The 18,666-nt window shown below is 37.5% G+C and overlaps 5 protein-coding genes across 6 annotated transcripts; 2 read left to right on the forward strand and 3 right to left on the reverse strand.

Annotated features, from left to right (window-relative positions):
* Nucleotides 1-464: 464 nt before the first annotated feature.
* LOC105265397 (probable multidrug resistance-associated protein lethal(2)03659) lies at nt 465-10,771 on the reverse strand. Of its 2 annotated transcripts, XM_011302862.1 has the most exons (5): nt 10,153-10,771; nt 9,974-10,082; nt 8,372-8,509; nt 7,694-7,981; nt 465-5,802 (listed from the first exon to the last, which is right to left on the reverse strand). In XM_011302862.1, the coding sequence occupies exons 3-5, from the start codon at nt 8,446-8,448 to the stop codon at nt 2,139-2,141; spliced, it is 4,029 nt and encodes a 1,342-aa protein (XP_011301164.1). In that variant the 5' UTR covers nt 8,449-8,509; nt 9,974-10,082; nt 10,153-10,771; the 3' UTR covers nt 465-2,138. The 2 variants fall into 2 exon arrangements, with proteins under 2 accessions (XP_011301164.1, XP_011301163.1); XM_011302861.1 differs by lacking the exon at nt 9,974-10,082 and having other exon boundaries at nt 10,153-10,770.
* A 2,081-nt stretch (nt 10,772-12,852) lies between these two features.
* On the forward strand, nt 12,853-14,026 carry LOC105265399 (ribosomal RNA-processing protein 7 homolog A). Its single transcript, XM_011302864.1, has 3 exons — nt 12,853-13,008; nt 13,143-13,790; nt 13,917-14,026. Exons 1-3 carry the CDS (start codon nt 12,969-12,971, stop codon nt 14,003-14,005), a joined length of 777 nt encoding a protein of 258 aa, XP_011301166.1. The 5' UTR covers nt 12,853-12,968; the 3' UTR covers nt 14,006-14,026.
* LOC105265398 (uncharacterized protein C7orf26) lies at nt 13,970-15,374 on the reverse strand. The gene is made up of 3 exons (XM_011302863.1): nt 15,234-15,374; nt 14,220-15,161; nt 13,970-14,150 (listed from the first exon to the last, which is right to left on the reverse strand). Exons 1-3 carry the CDS (start codon nt 15,349-15,351, stop codon nt 14,056-14,058), a joined length of 1,155 nt encoding a protein of 384 aa, XP_011301165.1. The 5' UTR covers nt 15,352-15,374; the 3' UTR covers nt 13,970-14,055.
* Nucleotides 15,375-15,542: 168 nt separating this feature from the next.
* Arp10 (Actin-related protein 10) lies at nt 15,543-17,273 on the forward strand. Its single transcript, XM_011302866.1, has 5 exons — nt 15,543-15,652; nt 15,710-15,862; nt 15,938-16,222; nt 16,302-16,581; nt 16,668-17,273. The coding sequence occupies exons 1-5, from the start codon at nt 15,561-15,563 to the stop codon at nt 16,998-17,000; spliced, it is 1,143 nt and encodes a 380-aa protein (XP_011301168.1). The 5' UTR covers nt 15,543-15,560; the 3' UTR covers nt 17,001-17,273.
* eIF3f1 (eukaryotic translation initiation factor 3 subunit f1) lies at nt 17,209-18,395 on the reverse strand. The gene is made up of 3 exons (XM_011302865.1): nt 18,274-18,395; nt 17,812-18,164; nt 17,209-17,689 (listed from the first exon to the last, which is right to left on the reverse strand). The coding sequence occupies exons 1-3, from the start codon at nt 18,389-18,391 to the stop codon at nt 17,306-17,308; spliced, it is 855 nt and encodes a 284-aa protein (XP_011301167.1). The 5' UTR covers nt 18,392-18,395; the 3' UTR covers nt 17,209-17,305.
* Between the last annotated feature and the right edge of the window lie 271 nt (nt 18,396-18,666).

Below are 18,666 nucleotides of genomic sequence, written 5' to 3' on the forward strand. Positions count from 1 at the left end.
GAATTTTCTCCAAATATGAATCTTATTAATTTATTCTATTTACGATGTTTCTTTCTCTTTTTTATGATCTTTGCTGTGACAAATCTTCTGTTGTTTGATATAATCTCAATTTAATTTCATTGATCCCCCGTTTTGATTCCTTCCACAAATATTGTCATTGCGAATCCAATGGCAAAGTCGTAAAACATCGCAAATAGAATCGAGTTGTGAAATTATCTCTGGATTTTTTACTAATTAAAAGATTAAAAAAAAATAATTTCATGGAAGCTGACGAGATAATTACAATTCAACTCTTATTGTATTACAGGTCATAGCCACAATTACGTGAATAGATGACTCATCTTAAGAATTAATTCGGATTAATCTAACGTGACATCTTCCCATCATTTTCTCCAGCCAGATCATTTGAGAAATCATCATTAAAATTCCATTGATACATCAAATGAACAAAAAAACATCTGAAATAAATGCAAATCAATCAATTGAAGTTATTTATTTAATACTCCTACAATGAACAATCAATATTTCTCATAAAAAAATTACATTTTTACACTTCACTTCTTGCAAAACATGCAATCATAATTATTACAGTGATTCCTAATCATAAATTAATATTACAATATATTGACATAAACATGGTAGCACACTATGCAACTTTGGCGATTATTATGAAGCGAATGGGCGTTGTATAACAGGATCACAGAAAGTTGTACGAAGTATCCCAATGTGCTTTCCCATTTCGTCGGCCACTGGTCGTGACATTATTTTCATTACAAAATAGCACCAATACGTTAATTAACTCTCAATATTGACAATAGAAATGGCAGCGCAATGGACATCAATTTACTCATTTAAAATGACAGACTGGAGTAAAAATTAAGCATAGAAAAATAGACCTCCACTTATGCAGTATTGCTTTTCAATAAAATCTCTATAAAATACTTTACATGATGTATCGAAAAAATTTTTATGTACACGTTATGTAAGTAACGATGGGTTCGACTGTTACAATTTTCATTTCCTTTGATTCTCCGTAATAAACTCATGCATCAACAATTTCTCGATAATTACTCTAGTCGTGTGAAGAACTTGAACAAGAGGTCCATGGAAAATTACAAATCCAGCGGAAATTGTTTCATTAAATGAACAAACATGAAAAAAAGGGGTAGCACTGGAGCTTTACGATTTATTCTTCATTGTTCTGGTAAAACTTTCTTCAGGAATAATCTAGCGTTTTATTGACCCCTCAGCAGGCAGAATTCCTATAGAAAATAACTGAACAAAATGTTTAATACGTGATCTCCATGAATATTGCCCCAACGTCTTCCGGTTCTTCCGACTCGTCGGAGACGTTTTGAAAATTAAGTGAGTAACATTGACAGTTGATTAAGTAGATAAAGTTGGAAGGCTTTTGTCTAGTAAGACTTGTCTCCAAGTGTCTAAAGCACTCAAAGGAGGAGTTCCAGCCAAACTAATTGATTTTTTGTTTTTAAGTACTTTTTTGAGTGAACATCTCAAATTCTTGCAGATGGAGAGTGACAACAAAGTACGATTCAAATAATGAAACCAATTACATTGGAACAATTACAATACATAAAAATTAAAATATTACATTAACATTAGATGAAAAAATTCAATCTTTTTTTATCTCTTGCAGCGATTTCGCTACAGAATTCGACAAATTATTTGGAATGATAACAATAAAAATACTTTGAAGAATAATCTCGAACGTTCGACTTGCTCTCTTATCCTCCATCCTCAAAATTTGAGAAACGAAAAAATGATTGACCGACATCAGCTCCATTCACATTTCGAAAGATTAAATAAAATAATACTGCATGTTTTTTTTTTTGCTTTCCGTGATTACCTCATTCTCAGGTTGCGTTATCTGTCCGGGTCGTCTGTTGTTTTGACAATGTGCGTTAATATCACTCGACAATTGACGATAAAGACCGCAGAGAGAATATCGGCTATCCCCAATCGATAAAACGGCACGTTTACCTTGATAACGATAATCAATGTCTGCAAATAATCGATCGCTATTAATGTTAAGGCGCTTTCTAAGGCACTCACGCTCAGAGGCAACAGAAATAACATAATCAGCTATGATTTTGAAAAATACGTCTTTCCCTCGGAAATTACAGCGATGTGGCTGGTTGGCGATTCTCATAATTCTGTTTGGCAATGCCTGTCAAAATATCCTCCATCATTTTTCCAGTTTCTTTAACCATACTCGATAAATAACCAGTTTCATTTTGTAGAAGAATATGAGGATGATCAAATTCCATAACTTGTCCAGCATCCATCAACAAAATTCTATCGCTATCCATCACAGTGTTGAGCCGGTGAGCAATGGTGAGTACAGTGCACTCGGCAAATTTACTCCTAATAGTCTTCTGAATCAACTCATCAGTCCGAGGATCTACATTAGCCGTTGCCTCATCAAGCACCAAAATTCGATTATTCTTCACAATAGCACGAGCGAGACAGACCAGCTGTCTCTGTCCAACACTCAGATTGCTTCCACCTTCGTTGATATGAGCTGTCAGTCCCATCTCCTTCAATTCGACATCCTCAAGGGCAGCCCAGAGTAAATTATCAGAATACATATCAAAAGGATCAAGATTTCTCCTCAAAGTACCTGAGAACAAGAAGGGCTCCTGAGGAATTATACTGATCTTCGATCTAAGATCGTGAAGGCCAATTTCCGATGTCTCCACTCCATCAATAATAATTCCTCCCTCGATATCCGCCAGCCTGAATAATGCAGAAATGAGGGATGACTTTCCAGCGCCAGTTCTCCCCACAATTCCCACTTTCTCCTTCTTCTTGATTTCAAAATTGAGATTTTTAAGTACTGGTGGCTCTCCAGGTGCATAAGAAAGATAAACATTTCTAAAGTGAATCTTTCCCTCCTGTGGCCAATTCTCATCCGGTTTTTTATCAGGAATGCTCTCCAACGCAGGTTCACTCTCTAAATTCGTGTACTCCAGCACTCTCTCAACGGAAGTCATTTGATTTTCCAATTCAGCACTCTGCCTCATTCCCCACTGAAACATTCCAGTTAATCCAATGCTCTGGGTGATTGCCAGCCCCACATTTCCCCCCTCAGTGTTATCAGCGCTATCAGGCAGTACCAAAAAGCTCAAGGTCACCAGTGCAATATAAATGAGACAGAATATATCCAGCCAGAATCCAAAAGCCCTGGAGGAGGCGATGAACATGTACCATGCAGAGGAATGGAGATCCTGATGATGATCAAACTCTTTCGTGAGAACAGTTTCAGCTTCAAATGCTCTGATGGTTGCCAGTCCCTGAAGAGTTGCATTGAGATGACTGAACACCGGAGACCTAGTGATTCCCTCGAGTCTTTTAACACTTCTACTGGTCCCTAAATAGATCACCCTCAAAAAATAGAAAATAACTCCAATAATCGCAGTGGGAATCATGAGCCAAGGATTAGCCACTCCAACAACCACAACAATTCCCAGAAGAGCCAGTCCAATCTGTACACAATCGATTAACGCCATTGGTAATAATTCATCAATTGCCCCCATGTCCTTGGAGAAACGATTCAAAACTCTGCCGGAGGTATTCGTATTAAAAAATCTCATAGTGGCTCTACTGATGCTCCTGAACATTTTATCGTGCAGCTTCTGCGAGGCCTTCATGCAATACTCGAAGAAGGCGAATGATCGAACAAGAGTTATTGTTATCGTCGCAACAGTCAGTCCTGAGAATATATAGACGCACGTGTCCCTTTGAAAAATTCTCTCATAACCACTGAATTCAGTTGAATTTGTTCCTGCTTCGTTCTTAGTCAAGATAGTCTCATTCGAGCTTCTGTATTTCTGATCTTCCTCCTCGAGATTCACCCAGAAAGCGATGAAATAATCACCACCACTGGCAGCCAATTGTGCCCCAGCACACAGAATAAATATTATCATGGCAATGAACCAGTTTCCACCAGCTGTGAAATAAGATGCATAGATGTGTCCTCCAATACTGCCCTTTGTTCTCATCTCAGCGATCTCATCAGGCTCAGCTTGTGTCCTTGAATTATCATTCGTCAGTACTGATGATGTAGAAGTAACACTGGTACGTCTGGATGTACTTCTGCTTGCTGTCGCTGATGTACTCTCCTCAGTCTGAGGAGCAGGATTCTCCAGCAATCGTCCAAAATCAATACCACGAACACCCAATTCGTCGTACGTTCCTTCAGCCTCGATCCTTCCATCCCTCATAACGTATATCTTCTCGACATTTCTGAGGAATTGAATTTGATGTGTCACCAGAATTCTCGTTTTTCCTCGTAAATATTTTTCAATGCACTCTTCAAACATGTGTTTACCCACATGAGCATCGACAGCACTGAGAGGATCATCGAACAGATAAATCGGTGCATTAGCATAAACTGCTCTAGCCAGATTGATTCTAGCTCTCTGACCACCGGACAAACTAATTCCTCGCTCACCCACAATCGTTTTATCACCGTAAGGGAGTAATGAAAAGTCCCTCTTCAATTGGCAAACCTTGACCACTTGATCGTACCGCTTCTGCTCCATCTTCCTGCCAAAAAGTATATTCGTCCTGACAGATCCAGCAAAGAGCCATGGCTCCTGGCTGGCATACGCCATGCTCCCCTGAACATCTATGCTTCCTTTACTGATATTCAATTCCTTCAGGATAACATTCAGAAGAGACGATTTACCAGCGCCCACTTGTCCAACCACAGCAACCAATCTACCTGGCTGAATATCGATATTTATATCTTCTAATGTGTCGTCATGTTCACTCCCTGCCCACCTTGCACTCACATTTTGCAGAACGATCGATCCCATCTTCTCGTCATCAATTTTAGTGTCGACGGTACCATTCGCTTGTTTCGATGGTGTATAATTTTCAAAAATATCTTTATCCTGTTCAGTCTTATAAGTAGAGACTTCATCATACATGAGGAACTCCTGGAGACGTCTTATGGATACAGCAGCCTCAGCCATCTGTGTTATTCCCTGTGGAAAGAACACAGTCATAGTTTGTCTCAATATATTGTAGTAAGCAGTGATCATGAAGATTTTCTCGGCGTTGATCTGATTGTCAGGACTGAGAAGAATGTACGATAAGATCGTCAAGAAGAGTGACGATCTCGTAGTGAAGATGATGAAGGACATGACGACTCCTCTGATATATGAAGTTGCTCGAATGACTTTGATCTCTCGTTTTCTGGCATTTTCGATTAAGGCACTGAATGGATGCTCCCAGGTGTACATTTTAATGGCTTGGATTCCAGAGATGATTTCATTCGTCAGACGAACACGCTCGTCTGTTCTGATGGCTGTGCGCAAACGGAGGACTGAGGATTTCTTTCCCAACCATCCCTGAAGGGGAATGAACATGAGTAAAGACGCAACACCAATTACCGCTGAGATGTTGACCTCTTGGTACATGAAGTACGTGATTATGGCGGTCTCCAGGGGTCCAATCCAGAGATAGTGCAAGAAGATTATTGCCACGTCGAACCTGTTGACGTCGTTTGACAGAAGATTCACCGCTTGACCAACCGTTGTCTCTCCCAAGGCTGTTCTCGAGAGCTTCAGAGCTTTTCTGTAGATCAGGGAGCAGCACGCCACTCGCATCTTCATACCCATGTGGAGAATTGCCATCATGTACGGATGCACCACGAATATATTCACTGCTGAACAGAGAATTACTCCACTCGCGTAGAGATAAGCTTCTGTTTTTGTCACGTTGTCCGTTGAGTAGTACCTCAGGAGTCTACCCAGGGCGAGTGGCTGGAGAACCCTGTGGATTTCATCATTCTGTTAAAAATGCAGAGTGAGTCTCCGAAGGCCTACAAATTCTCTCTAGAATAGAATGATATTCAACCATGGGTAAAGTGGTAAAACAATACCAGGGAATATTGAGAAAAGAACTCGTTGCTGTTTGCAGGAAGTTTTCTTGAATAATTAAAAATAAATTTGTATGGTGTGTCTAGGTATTTCATTGAGGAAAACTCGGTCAATGTTAGGAGTAATCGATAAAAATTCAATTAGTGATGTATGGCCGACGTGACTTTTTTATATCTCACTAATCTATATGGCCTCAGCTCACACGTACGGGGTGTTTATCATTTGACACTTAAAATCGACATCTTCAAAGAATCTTAAATATCCAAAAAAAAGTTATCAATAATTTATGTTTTTTGTTTTCAATTAAATTCAATCGATATCGGGAAAAATTCACCTGACACAAGTGACACAATTTTCACTGTTTTGAAATTTTATATAATTCATTTGAATTTTAAATAATTAAATAAAAAAAATACTGACGATGAAAAAAGCTGGCGAAAAACGTGACATGGTTTTTTTTAATGGGATTAATTAGCTAATTGCTTGGGGAATGGGTGGAGATAAAAATTCCAATGAGTCTTTATCGATGGCAATTTTATCGCTAACGAGAGATGTTCAATATTCACTAATCCCTTGTTAATACTTATTTAGTACAGGAATGTAATATTTGAAAGATTATGTAAGAAGAATTTATCAGTCGATTGGATTCAAAAGTGAAGTGGCAAATCGGAGTAAAACAAGATAATGAAATTTATCCTGTAAATTTTTGATCGAGAAATTTTCCATTTTTCTGTGTGTACTTGGATTTTAAGGAAAATAAATGAACGATCATATTTTATTTGTCCGATACTGATTGTGCTTATCATGTCGTTACTCATTAACTCAAAATGATAATTGTCTTTTTTTTATAGAATGTAATTTCTGACCAGTGAATTAGTCGTCATTAAAATAATATTATATCATTGGAATGTTCGGATTTCAATAATTATATGTTATCAGTTCGCTAGTAAAGACAGTTTTCCTTTGGAGTTTTTATCAGTTAATTGATTTCAGAAGTGAAGAGGTGCGATAAAGTAGTTTGAGACAAGCCATCTCGTTTGAAGTGAAATGAACGTGCAAAAAGTTTTTTTTCTACTCAATAAATAATTCAATTATCTCAATAAAATCTCCACCAAGATGTTCTAAAGACCGAAAAATGATTGTCAAAGGTTTTCCATCGATGCACTCATTACGGAAATATTTTTCCACCTTGGAAATAGGTCCCAAAATGGTTTTTTATCGCTTTACCCACTTCTTATCATTGTTTTTACTACTCATCTAGAATCTTTATTAGTGTTCAAATAAAACACGGCCTATAAGGAAGAAATACACACAGAGAGAGAGATATTCAATAAAAATTACACTTCCTCTGTGTAATTTAGGGGTGAAATGTGGGTCGAGAAAATCTGTAAGTGATGAATTGAATAATTATTCTAAATTTTGTAGATACCACTAGTGGTAGTACGAAAATATTTCTCTCGGTGTTATCGTTAGAGAAAAGAAGTGCATAACGAACTACAATGATCTAAGGGAATTGACCAAGCTGATCACTCTCAATGGGACTTAACGACGATTTGATCTCTTCATTTTTCCTGATATGGGCATCACCGAGAATCTGGGGCGCATGAATCGGCACATACGGGGCATTGAAGGGTCGATAATAACTGATGAGCATACCGAGAAAAATCGGTTGCATTAATCTGGGAAAACGTAGAATTAAATTTACACAGTCGATAATCAAGTGGATTTTCTATTGAAATTATCTATTGAAATTTTGATTTATTTGATAATGAAGAATGACTCACCTCAGGACTATTTCCATAATCGCCAAGGCAACACCATAGAGCGCAACTTTCAATCCAAACACTTTAATCAAGACCCGATTTAAACTCGGTGTTTTCTTCTTGTCATTTGATTTTTTTCCTTTTTGTTTTGCTTTCTCCTGTTGTTGATTGAAACGATTTAATTCTGTCTCCCATGCTGCGGATATTTTATCACCCAAGTAACTACTTTTGTGCTCTTTCAATGGCTCCGTGAGATCATCGATCTCAAGGTCCCGCTTGTAACCCACGTAAAATGTTTTTAATATCCACCTGAGAATATAAATAATTTACAAATCAAGATATATTTGTAGATTCCACTTATTCATTATCCGCCATGATCTTTCCTCATCGTCAATACAGCGTCATTATTCATTGAAATATCTTGCTAACGACTGACTAGAGGAAAATGTCAAGATAAATTCCCAGGATTTAATAATAAAAAAATGTCTTGGCATCCACAGCTAAAGTCGAGATAAATTTGCAGTTGAGAATGCGTTATATTGAATTGATTACAGTTTATTCAACTACTGCATCACTGGAAAAACAAAGCCTAAAGACATATTGTCCATGCGATAGCTCAAACAAAAAGACCAGACAGTGATAATTTATTCGAAACGAGAATCAATGGCAATGACAAATTTGTTTAATCAATAAACTCACGCAAACGTAAGAGCACTCAATGGATTGGCCTTCTCCCTCGGATTTCTTCTCTTCTCCGTAGCGTCCTTTCCATCCATAATTCAATCGGAATAATTATTATTCCAATTATTAAAACCACACGAAGATAACAACGAGCATCTGCCAATAGAGAAAAAAAAATGGTATCTGAGTCTGATGAAAGCAGAACTTAACTGCCGATTAAAGTGGGAATGAAACTTCTGCTCTCAGATCAATTAGCTGTAATGAGTCGTGACAGTTCAGTCTAATTGCCAACACGTTACTTAGAAAATAATACGTGCTGCTGGGACTTGGAGACCCGAACTGAATAACAGATGGGCGATGACTACTGGCGACCAACCACACAATGATATTAACACGAGGGCATATCTTTCTGATATCGAAGTGTAGATATAAATCCAGTGAGAGAACCTCCGATATATCCAAGTCATCTATCTAGAAATTTCGCGGAACAATGAAAAAAATATGGAGGATAAAAAAATAGTAATTAGTCATTGGGCCTCAATGGCAATTAATATTTGAACAATATGACTCTCGAGTGGTGTGTAAACCTGATCCATTTTCCATGTCTCACGAATAAACATTTAATTCTAGTCTCCCAAGGACGAGAAAAAAAAAATCAATGGTACTACAAGGGTAATCATTGGGCTGGAATTCGTTTGTCATTTAATCGGTATCCGTGAATTCACTGTGAATTTTATTTGTGTTTATATTTTATCATTCGAGTGAATGTTCTTGACACGGGAAGCGAAGTCATTAAAATTGCAGTGATAAAATAATATTGAGGGGAGCTATTCCACTAGAAGTCGACAGAATACAGTGAATTATTTGTGGCTCTTTGAAAATTTCTGCTGTTACATGAATTAATGTATAATAATAATAAAAAAAAGGACAAATAACGAAAATTCATATACGAATATCACATATTGAATATTATCTAGTAATCTAGTAGTCATTAAAGTATTCGAATGTTTATAAAAAATTGAATGAATAACAAAAATGAGGTGTAACAGGGAAAAGAGGGAAAAACCAAAATTGTTGACACCTTCGAAATCTATCTCAGTGATAAGATATCACATAGTCTCGCATAAGAGTTTATATCTATTGAAATCAACTTGCTATTTGCAGTTATCTGTTGAAAGTGATAGAGAGCACTGATAATGATTGCTTCCGTACGAGGTACCGATGAAAAACAGTGATTAAACTTTTAAACTAATCCAGATAAGAAATTCTAGTTCTAACGTAAGGGCAGATAATTCCTTACATAATCCCTCGAACGGAGTGTCTCAATTGTCAGAGAATAAGTTACATAAAGAATGAGTAAATATTCCGTGGATTTACACACACAAAACTAGGTAGACAGAAACGTTCATCTCCCCAATGGACTTTAGCAGATAATAATGATTAGGTAGACGAGTACAAGGAAAACTTGCAATTACAAAAGTGCTTGTAATTGCTGGAACAATTTGGGTCAACCTTGAAAATCTTCAAGATCATGTAATCCAGAATACAACTGAAATTATTACGAAGATGTCAAGTTGTTGTCTCAGTGAAAAAAAGAGGAATAAATAAACAAACACTAACATGAGGAAATAGTCGACTGAAATATCGAAGTTCATTCATGAATATCGATAGGTAATAGGCAATAGTGTCAATGGATAATCAAATGTCTGACGTTTATCTGCTGCAACCCCTGTAATGAATATTTAATGATTGCTTTTTGGATCTGATGAATGGGTAGTTGATGGAGGAAATTGACTCACCTCAATGCCTCATACGACTCTGTGATGCGTTATTGTTCAACTGACGGTTGTGGCTTTTTAGTTAACTCGATTCACAGACACGTGATCGTTGTTTCCTTGTGTGAATTGTATGTGCTACTGGGATTTGACTGTTGTGCACCAGTCATTACACCGGAAACACCAAGACCGGTTTCTATTTTTCATCATAACCCTCTCTCACCCCCCACCCACAGCTGTTTAAGCAACTCATCACTTCATGAATTAATTAACGATATATCGATCGTGAGGTTAACGTCAATTTTTTCAACTGAATCCCTCGTTTTCGCACTTGTCATAATGAAATAAAAATGGAACCTGGTGGTCAATAATTTTTCAGCTTTCAGAAAATCCAGCAGTCTCTGTTTAGGATGCATTTTTGTCAATGCGTATTTTTTTTTGTTCATTGATTTTTCAGTCATTCGGAATTTTTTTAATGACACGTCGGTTGTACGTTTGTTTGGAAGATGTCTGTTGATACTTTGTAATTTGCTACGTACGCACGTTTTTTATTGTGATTGGATTGTGTTGCCATACCGTTGTTTTATGTAATTGAGGTGTGGGTACAAAGAGTTAATGCATGTATTACGAGTGATGAATTGCTGGGACTTTGAGCTTTTATTGTATTCTGGAAACTGACGTCATTAAAGGGTTTTAATCTTTTATTTTATTCGTACATTAAACCAATTTTGTGTATTAATTATACGATTCAGAAAGGAATAATTTATAATATTAATTTGAGCGACATATTTCCAGAAGCGCTGTTATGACCATTTAAATGTTCGGTAAAAAGCGCGGGAATTTTTAAGATGGCGCTGCATTTTTTTCGTAGTACTGCACCCCCAGAGAGGGCGGGCGCAACACGCAATGCTGGGGTGTTCATCAAGTCGCCAGGGTGAATTTTATTTTCTGCGACATGAATGCTTTTTGTTTTTTATTTGTTTAACTGAAATTTAGCCGGCTGTAGAACGAGCGGAAGGGGGAAGCCACATCTTGTGAAATTTTAAATGAAAAAAAATATTCAATGCATTGAAGATATACCACTAATGAAATTATATTTTTAAAGGAGCGCGTTGTCCTAGCGGTAACGTGCTCTACTGGCACGCTAGCGGCCCGGGTTCAATCCCGGCTTAATTCATTTTTTTTTTTTCAAAATAATTCCAATTTTTTTTTTTGTTAATTGCAAATCAATTGAAATATCGTTTAAAAACTGAATATTTGAAAATTGAGAAGATATCCCGTGAAATTGAACAATTTGACATTTTTAAAAACGAAACTTTTGCAATATATATACTCCTAATGAAATTTTATTATTGCAATAGCGCGTTATCCTAGTGGTAACGTGCTTGCCTACCACGCCGACGGCCCGGGTTCGATCCCGCCGTCATTCATTTTTTTTTTTAAATAATTTCAATTTTTTCTTTTGTAACTGACTAATAAATCGAAATATTGGTTAAAAACTGAATAGCTCCTCGATTGTCATGTTCCCCTGATACTTTTACAAAAATTTCAAATTTTTCATTTGCAGTGAAAATTTCAGTGAATAGCTCCTTGATTGTCATGTTCCCCTGATACTTTTACAAAAATTCCGAATGTTTCACCTTCAGTGAAAATTTCAGTGAATAGCTCTTCGATTATCATGTTCTCCTGATACTTTGACAAAAATTTCGAATTTTTCACTTTCAGTGAAAATTTCAGTGAAGAGCTCCTCGATTGTCATGTTCCCCTGATACTCTTTCTAAAATTTCGAATTTTTCACTTTCAGTGAAAATTTCAGTGAATAGCTCCTCGATTGTCATGTTACCCTGATACTTTTCTAAAAATTTCGAATTTTTCACTTTCAGTGAAAATTTCAGTGAATAGCTCTTCGCTTGTCATGTTCCCCTGATACTTTTACAAGAATTTCGAATTTTTCACTTCCAGTGAAAATTTCAGTGAATAACTCCTCGATTGTCATGTTATCCTAATACTTTTATAAAAATTTCGAAATTTTCACTTTCAGTGAAAATTTCAGTGAATAGCTCCTCGATGTTCATGTTCCCCTGATACTTTTTCAAAAATTTCGAATTTTTCCATTTCACTGGATATCTATTCGAGTTTTAAGTATTATATTTAGAAAAAAAAAAATGAATGACGGCGGGATCGAACCCGGGCCGTCGGCGTGGTAGGCAAGCACGTTACCACTAGGCCAACGCGCTACTGCAGTAATAAAATTTCATTAGGAGTATATATATTGCAAAAGTTTCGTTTTTAAAAATGTCAAATTGTTCAATTTCACGGGATATCTTCTCAATTTTCAAATATTCAGTTTTTAAACGATATTTCAATTGATTTGCAATTAACAAAAAAAAAAATTGGAATTATTTTGAAAAAAAAAAAATGAATTAAGCCGGGATTGAACCCAGGCCGCTGGCGTGCCAGTCGAGCACGTTACCGCTAGGACAACGCGCTCCTCTAAAAATATAATTTCATTAGTGGTATATCTTCAATGCATTGAATATTTTTTTTCATTTGAAATTCCACAAGATGTGGCTTCCCCCTTCCGCTCGTTTTACAGTCGGCTAAATTTCAGTTAAACAAATAAAAAACAAAAAGCATTCACTCCGCAGAAAATAAAATTCACCCCAGCAGGGCGTGTGGCGCCCTCCCTCTCTTCTGGTGCAGTACTACGATGCCGCTGGGGTCACTCCACCCCCAGAACTCAGCCTCTACTTTAGTCAACCTGCACGTGTCAGTGTTTTATTTACTTTCTAATTATTTATATTTTTCCATCCAGAATAAGGGTGGAAATATTTGAGTGTATGATGGTCCCACAGGATAAAATTCCTGGCAACTTCAAGAGTAAGTTCTTAAGAACTTCAATGTTCAAAGCTTCTTTTCCAGTTGCAAAACTTTTTTTTTGTTTATCCAAACAATTTTTTGTTTAAAACAAGACTCTATTTGGATTTTTTAATATTTGACTTTTCTACTCGCAGGTTTGTGGTTGAAATATGATATTGACACATCCGACAAGCACCAATTATTCATTAAAGAACATTCCGTGAGAAAACAGGAACCAGGACACCCAAAAGGACGTACATTATTCATCCTGAACATTCCCCCTTACGTCAGCAAAGATTCTCTGAAGAATATATTTACAAGGCACTGCGGAGGGGTGAATAATGTGAGCTTACATCCAGCCCTTGAAAGCTCCCAAAATGGTTTCAAAACAGGCTACATAGTCTTCGCGAAAATATCTTCACTGGAGAAGGCCCTCTCCTTGGGACAGGATTTTACAGTAGTCCTAGAACCCGAGGAAACCCCCAAAAATCCCCTGGGCTTAGTAAAATGGTGCAGAGAATATAATAAAGAGGCGAATATCTCCGAAAATACCCTGAAAGAAGAAATAGCCAAGTACATGTCGAATTACGATAAAAGGATCGAGAAACGTTTGGCTGCTGAAAATACTCAAGAAGATGCTGATGGATGGGTCACGGTGTCTAGTAAAAAGAAGAGAGGACAATTCGCTCCCAGTAGAAAGGAGTCGACGATTGATAAAGTCCAGCAGAAAGAGCAGATGAAGAGTAAAAAGAAGGAGTTGCTCAATTTTTATACTTTTCAAATTAGAGAATCTAAAAAACAACGTGAGTATTCGAGATTAAATTAATTCCATACCATTATCGTAGTTTTTTTCAATTCTAAATGTTTCGGGATAATTTCTGGGACGATTTTATGCCATCGCTGACTATTTTTATGATATTTCTGTTCAGATCTGGTGCAACTGCGGAAGAAATTTGAAATGGATAAGCAGAAACTGCAGCAATTAAAAACAAAGAGGACTTTTAAACCCTTCGGATGAATATTGTAGAGTTTTTTTGTACAAAAATATATAATGTATTAAAATATTTGTTATACTACAGCTCCTTTGCTCCCGTACGTTATTAATGTCCACTCGATGAGGAAGTGTCTGCATGCAAGGGGTTGTAGAAGAGCCAGTAATTCCTCTGGAATAAAAATAATTAGTACAAAACAATTAGCGATGCTGTGAATAATAATTAGAGATTAATTCTTACGTTTGTTTCCATAAATACAATTAGCAGACATTGCGGTACTGACTGCCTGCGCTAATCTCTCCATACCCAGATCTCTCCGCGGTTTATTTTCAACGGTTTCAGGCTCTTCTAATAATGTTGTCAAAGCTCTAGTCGTTTGCGCCAAATGTTGAGCGGAAATGGCGTGTTTATTGCTTCCACTGTTCTTTAATCTCAAAACAGCGTCCATCAGTAGCTGCTGGATCTTCGAATAAAATTGATCTCGTTCGTCTATTACTATAGTATCTGCATTGTCTGGTTTTGATCGAGCTGGACTCAATATACACCATCTGAAAAGTCCTGCGATGGGTGTAATGGGTGTCATGGGAATGCCCCCCAGAGGCAACGCTGGATTGTCCATCAGTGGAGTCGCCAGGAGTCCTGGATTATCGTCTATCCAGTCTCCAGCAAGTTTCAATAATTTATTCGGTGGATCCTCGAGTTTGTAGACTTCTCCAATAGCTGTGAGCAGATTGGCGGTGAAATGAGGCACCAGAACTGGTAGTTTATTCAATTTATTAATGGAATTCGGTGTGTACACGAAGTAATCGTCGAGAATGTGCTTTGCTAAATCAACGCTCTGGGCTGAGGTTGATCCCAGCTGCTGTATCCACATCCCCGAAGAGTCCAACACCTCTCGATTCTGTGTGGCAATCGCCATTGACACCAAATTACCTAAAATTTCGTATCTAGGATATTCAGCTGGAAACAGAAGCAGAAAAATTGCATTTCTCACAGCTGCACTGTGATCTGGATTTCTGAAAAATTCACTCAGAACTTCGATCAACTGGAATTCCTGGAGGGCTCGAGTCTTCTTCTGCTGCTTCAATTTTTCAATTTCACCGAAAACAAATTCATTTATCAATTCGGTTTGAAGTTGAATTTGTCTGTAAGCTGTTGAATTAGCGGCTCTTGGCATTTTCGCTGGAAGATCAATTATCGCATGAATTGCCAATTATTCCATTTTTTAAAATGAATTTCATAACCTCTACTCACCTACTGCAATCAGAGCTTCTTTCGCACAATGTGGGAATTCTAATTTTCTCAAATAATAGTAATTGAACTCTCCGTCCGGCATTGAGTGATTTGGCTGTTGCATTGTTGAAAAATTCATTTTTACTGATTTTCGAGGAGTTCGAGGTCATAAATAAATCACTTGGAGCAATAATTCAACATGTACAGATGGCTGGTCAAGTAGACTACTGTTTTACATCTCGACTTTGACGTTTCCCATCGAGATAATAATATAACTGGAGTAATAATTGTCAAATAATTTCCTCCTCAAGGTACATTGTCATTATTACATATTAGGTATTGATAAATATGTCTGGGAAAGTGTCGAGGCCTTACGAAAATGTTCGCTGTCTTCTGGAGAAGCAAGTCGTTGTTTTGGATATTGGAGCAGCTTATACCAAGTATGTTTAACCCTGTTATAATCTCGATTTATTCTTTATTGTGTTTTTTTCTTCGAGATTTGGATACGCAGGTGAGGCTACACCCAGAGGAATAACAAAAACCGAGATAAAATGTACAGAAACCAAGAAAATTCGTCCGATTTTTAAATACAACAGTGTCGATGATCTGTATCAACTACTCGTTGAGTTTCTCCATGCGATTTTCTTCAAGTAAGAAATATCCCGATTTTTCCATCAATTTTGTCGTTTTCGTTGAAAAATTGGTAAAGTGAATATATTCCACAGACATGTTGTGATAACCCCGAAGGATAAGAAGCTTGTTGTACTGGAGAGTCTCTTGACTCCTACGAAATTTCGAGATACTCTGGCAAAAGTTTTGTTTAAACATTTTGAGATCGCCTCTTTGATGCTTCTACCGAGTCATTTGGTGACAATCAGCACTCTTGGATGGGATACAGCTCTGGTTCTGGATGTGGGGTATCAGGATGCTACTCTGATTCCTGTCTACAAGGGGGTACCTGTGTTGAAAGCCTGGCAGAGCCTGCCACTGGCAGCTGAAGCTGTTCATAAGTAATTGCAATCAGTGGACATTATTTAGTACGGTTATCATTTCTGTGACTCTAAATTTACATTTGAACATAATTTGCAGTCGAATGCTGGAGCTTTTCAGAGAATCAGTACCAGAGGTTGATTTCAACGAAGAACTCATTGAAGATATTAAAGTGCGAACTTGTTTTGTTACGAGTATCGAGCGCTCCAGGAAACTGGAGAGTCAAGAACCCCCAGTTCCACCCCCTTCTGTCAAATATCCAGGATTAATGACCATTACCATTCCTGGGCACATACGGGAGAAAGCTTTTGAATTATTGTGGGAAAGGGATAACGATAATCTATCAATTCCAACAATGATCCTCGATTCACTAGTGAAGGTATTAATTCGGTTCTTGGAATGCCTCAGTATTGCACTGACAATATCAATATCAATTGGCAGTTGATTATTTTTTATCTCTTTCAGTGTCCCATCGATATGAGACAACAGTTGGCAGAGAATATTCTTCTGGTGGGTGGAACTGTTATGACAAAGGGGTTTACAGCTCGATTGAAGTCAGAGTTAATTTCTATTGCATCGAGTAATTTGTATTGCGAAAAATTGAAGAGCAGAAATTTTAAGTTTCATACGCCCCCTTGTAAACCGAATTACACTGTCTGGTTGGGAGGGGCGATTTTTGGAATAGCTGATCTACCTTCCAGGTGTATTTTGAAAGAGAATTATCTGAAGGATGATCGAGTGCCCGACTGGGCTAGTCTTTTGTATAATAAAAAAGAGGGATCTAGTTCTGGAATTTAAATTTAATGGTAATAAAAGAATCAGTGGGGGATATTGGCACATGAAATTTTTCCTCGAATTAATATATTTTTTGTATTCTTGATGAATTTTTTTTATTCGGCTTTCTTCTGTATTTACTCAAAACGCATAATTTATACGAATTTATTTTTAAATAAATGTAAGTAAATTATTAATGGAACCTTGAATTATTCCAGTCTGAATGCACCAATTAAATTAATTACTGGAATTTATTTCTGCTTCATTCAATACAAGAATCCTGTAATAAAAAAAAAATACAAGACAGGTGAAAAAGTTCGACGAATTGGTTACAGTGTAGTAAGAAGCGTAAGTTTTTCGTTCAATTGAAGTTGAGTTTTGATCAACTGTGACAATGCAACAACCATCAGCAAATCCTTGACGTTGCTGTTGAACATTTCATCGAACTGATCACTCGTCATTTTAGGCACTGAGTGTACCATGTCCAAGAGGGCCCTGCCAACTTGGTTATCCGGTGGTTGTTTACCAGCTAGAACGTCGTCAACGTAGATGAGAACTTGATCCAGCATAGCAGATAATTTGGAGCTGGCCTCAGCTATTTGAGCGAGATCCATCATTGGCTCGACAGTCCCACCAGTTTTTGGTCCTCCTGGCAGTGATTGAGTCTTTTGGCAGAGCTGAAGTCCAGTTATTTCAGGTTCATAAGATGTCACCTGCAGCATTAAATAAAAATATTCAATGATAATCAATTACACAGACAAATTCAACTTCACTATTCAATACGATTGTCGCAGGGAATTATTTGATGTTCAAATGAAAGCTGTGAAAATTTTACCTGAACTTTGGTAGGTGTGAACATGCATCCTTGCTTGCCATTGGGCACTCCGAGCTGTACACAAACGTAAGCCTTGATTCCCATCCTCGTTGTATTTATAAGAGTTGTATCAACAGTCAAGTGCACCGGATTATTGCACTCTCTGGCATAATACTCATGAATAACCGATGAGTGTGTGGTAACTTCTTTTCCAGTTGCCCACCAGCCCACGATATTCTCCTGTGCATTGACTCTGTGGTTGAGATCATAGAGATCCATGGCGTAACTGAGCTCAGCCTCGACCTGGTCATCGTACTCCTTGTGGGGGACGCAGAAACAATTTGTCACTTCCACGATCCCCTTTTCAGCAGTACCTGCGCCATGGTAAGAATTATTTTCAGGTTAGGTGACCACATTTTTGGGTAAATAATGTGTTTATGGGGAGATTTACTCCATTATTTTTGGATATTTTCAGAGGCTTACCTAGGAGTGTACCTATGACTCTCTGGGAGTCTGAATTACGCCGCTCGTAAGCATCTACAATCTGAAATAACACCACAGGGTGTACCTTGACAGTGAGGTCCAGCGCCATATTCGTCATACTCTTCCAGGATGTCCAGGATGACACCCCATTGGTCGACACGATTGTCATGCTTTCATACGCGAGGCGGGAAATTCAAACACACCGCAGGCCAGACAATATCCCGCCAAATTTTATTTTAAATAGACGCTTATCATTTTGAATAATCACTAGGTCCATAACTCGCGCCTTCATGAGTCCATTTATTCAATTTTTAGGCAATCGGTATTCATGAGTCATGGCGGGAATATCTCGGTTATTTCCGCTATATTTCAAAAATTCAAAATTGAAAATTT

The sequence above is a fragment of the Fopius arisanus genome, unplaced genomic scaffold, assembly GCF_000806365.1.
Source record: "Fopius arisanus strain USDA-PBARC FA_bdor unplaced genomic scaffold, ASM80636v1 scaffold00029, whole genome shotgun sequence".
Lineage (NCBI taxonomy): Eukaryota > Metazoa > Arthropoda > Insecta > Hymenoptera > Braconidae > Fopius > Fopius arisanus.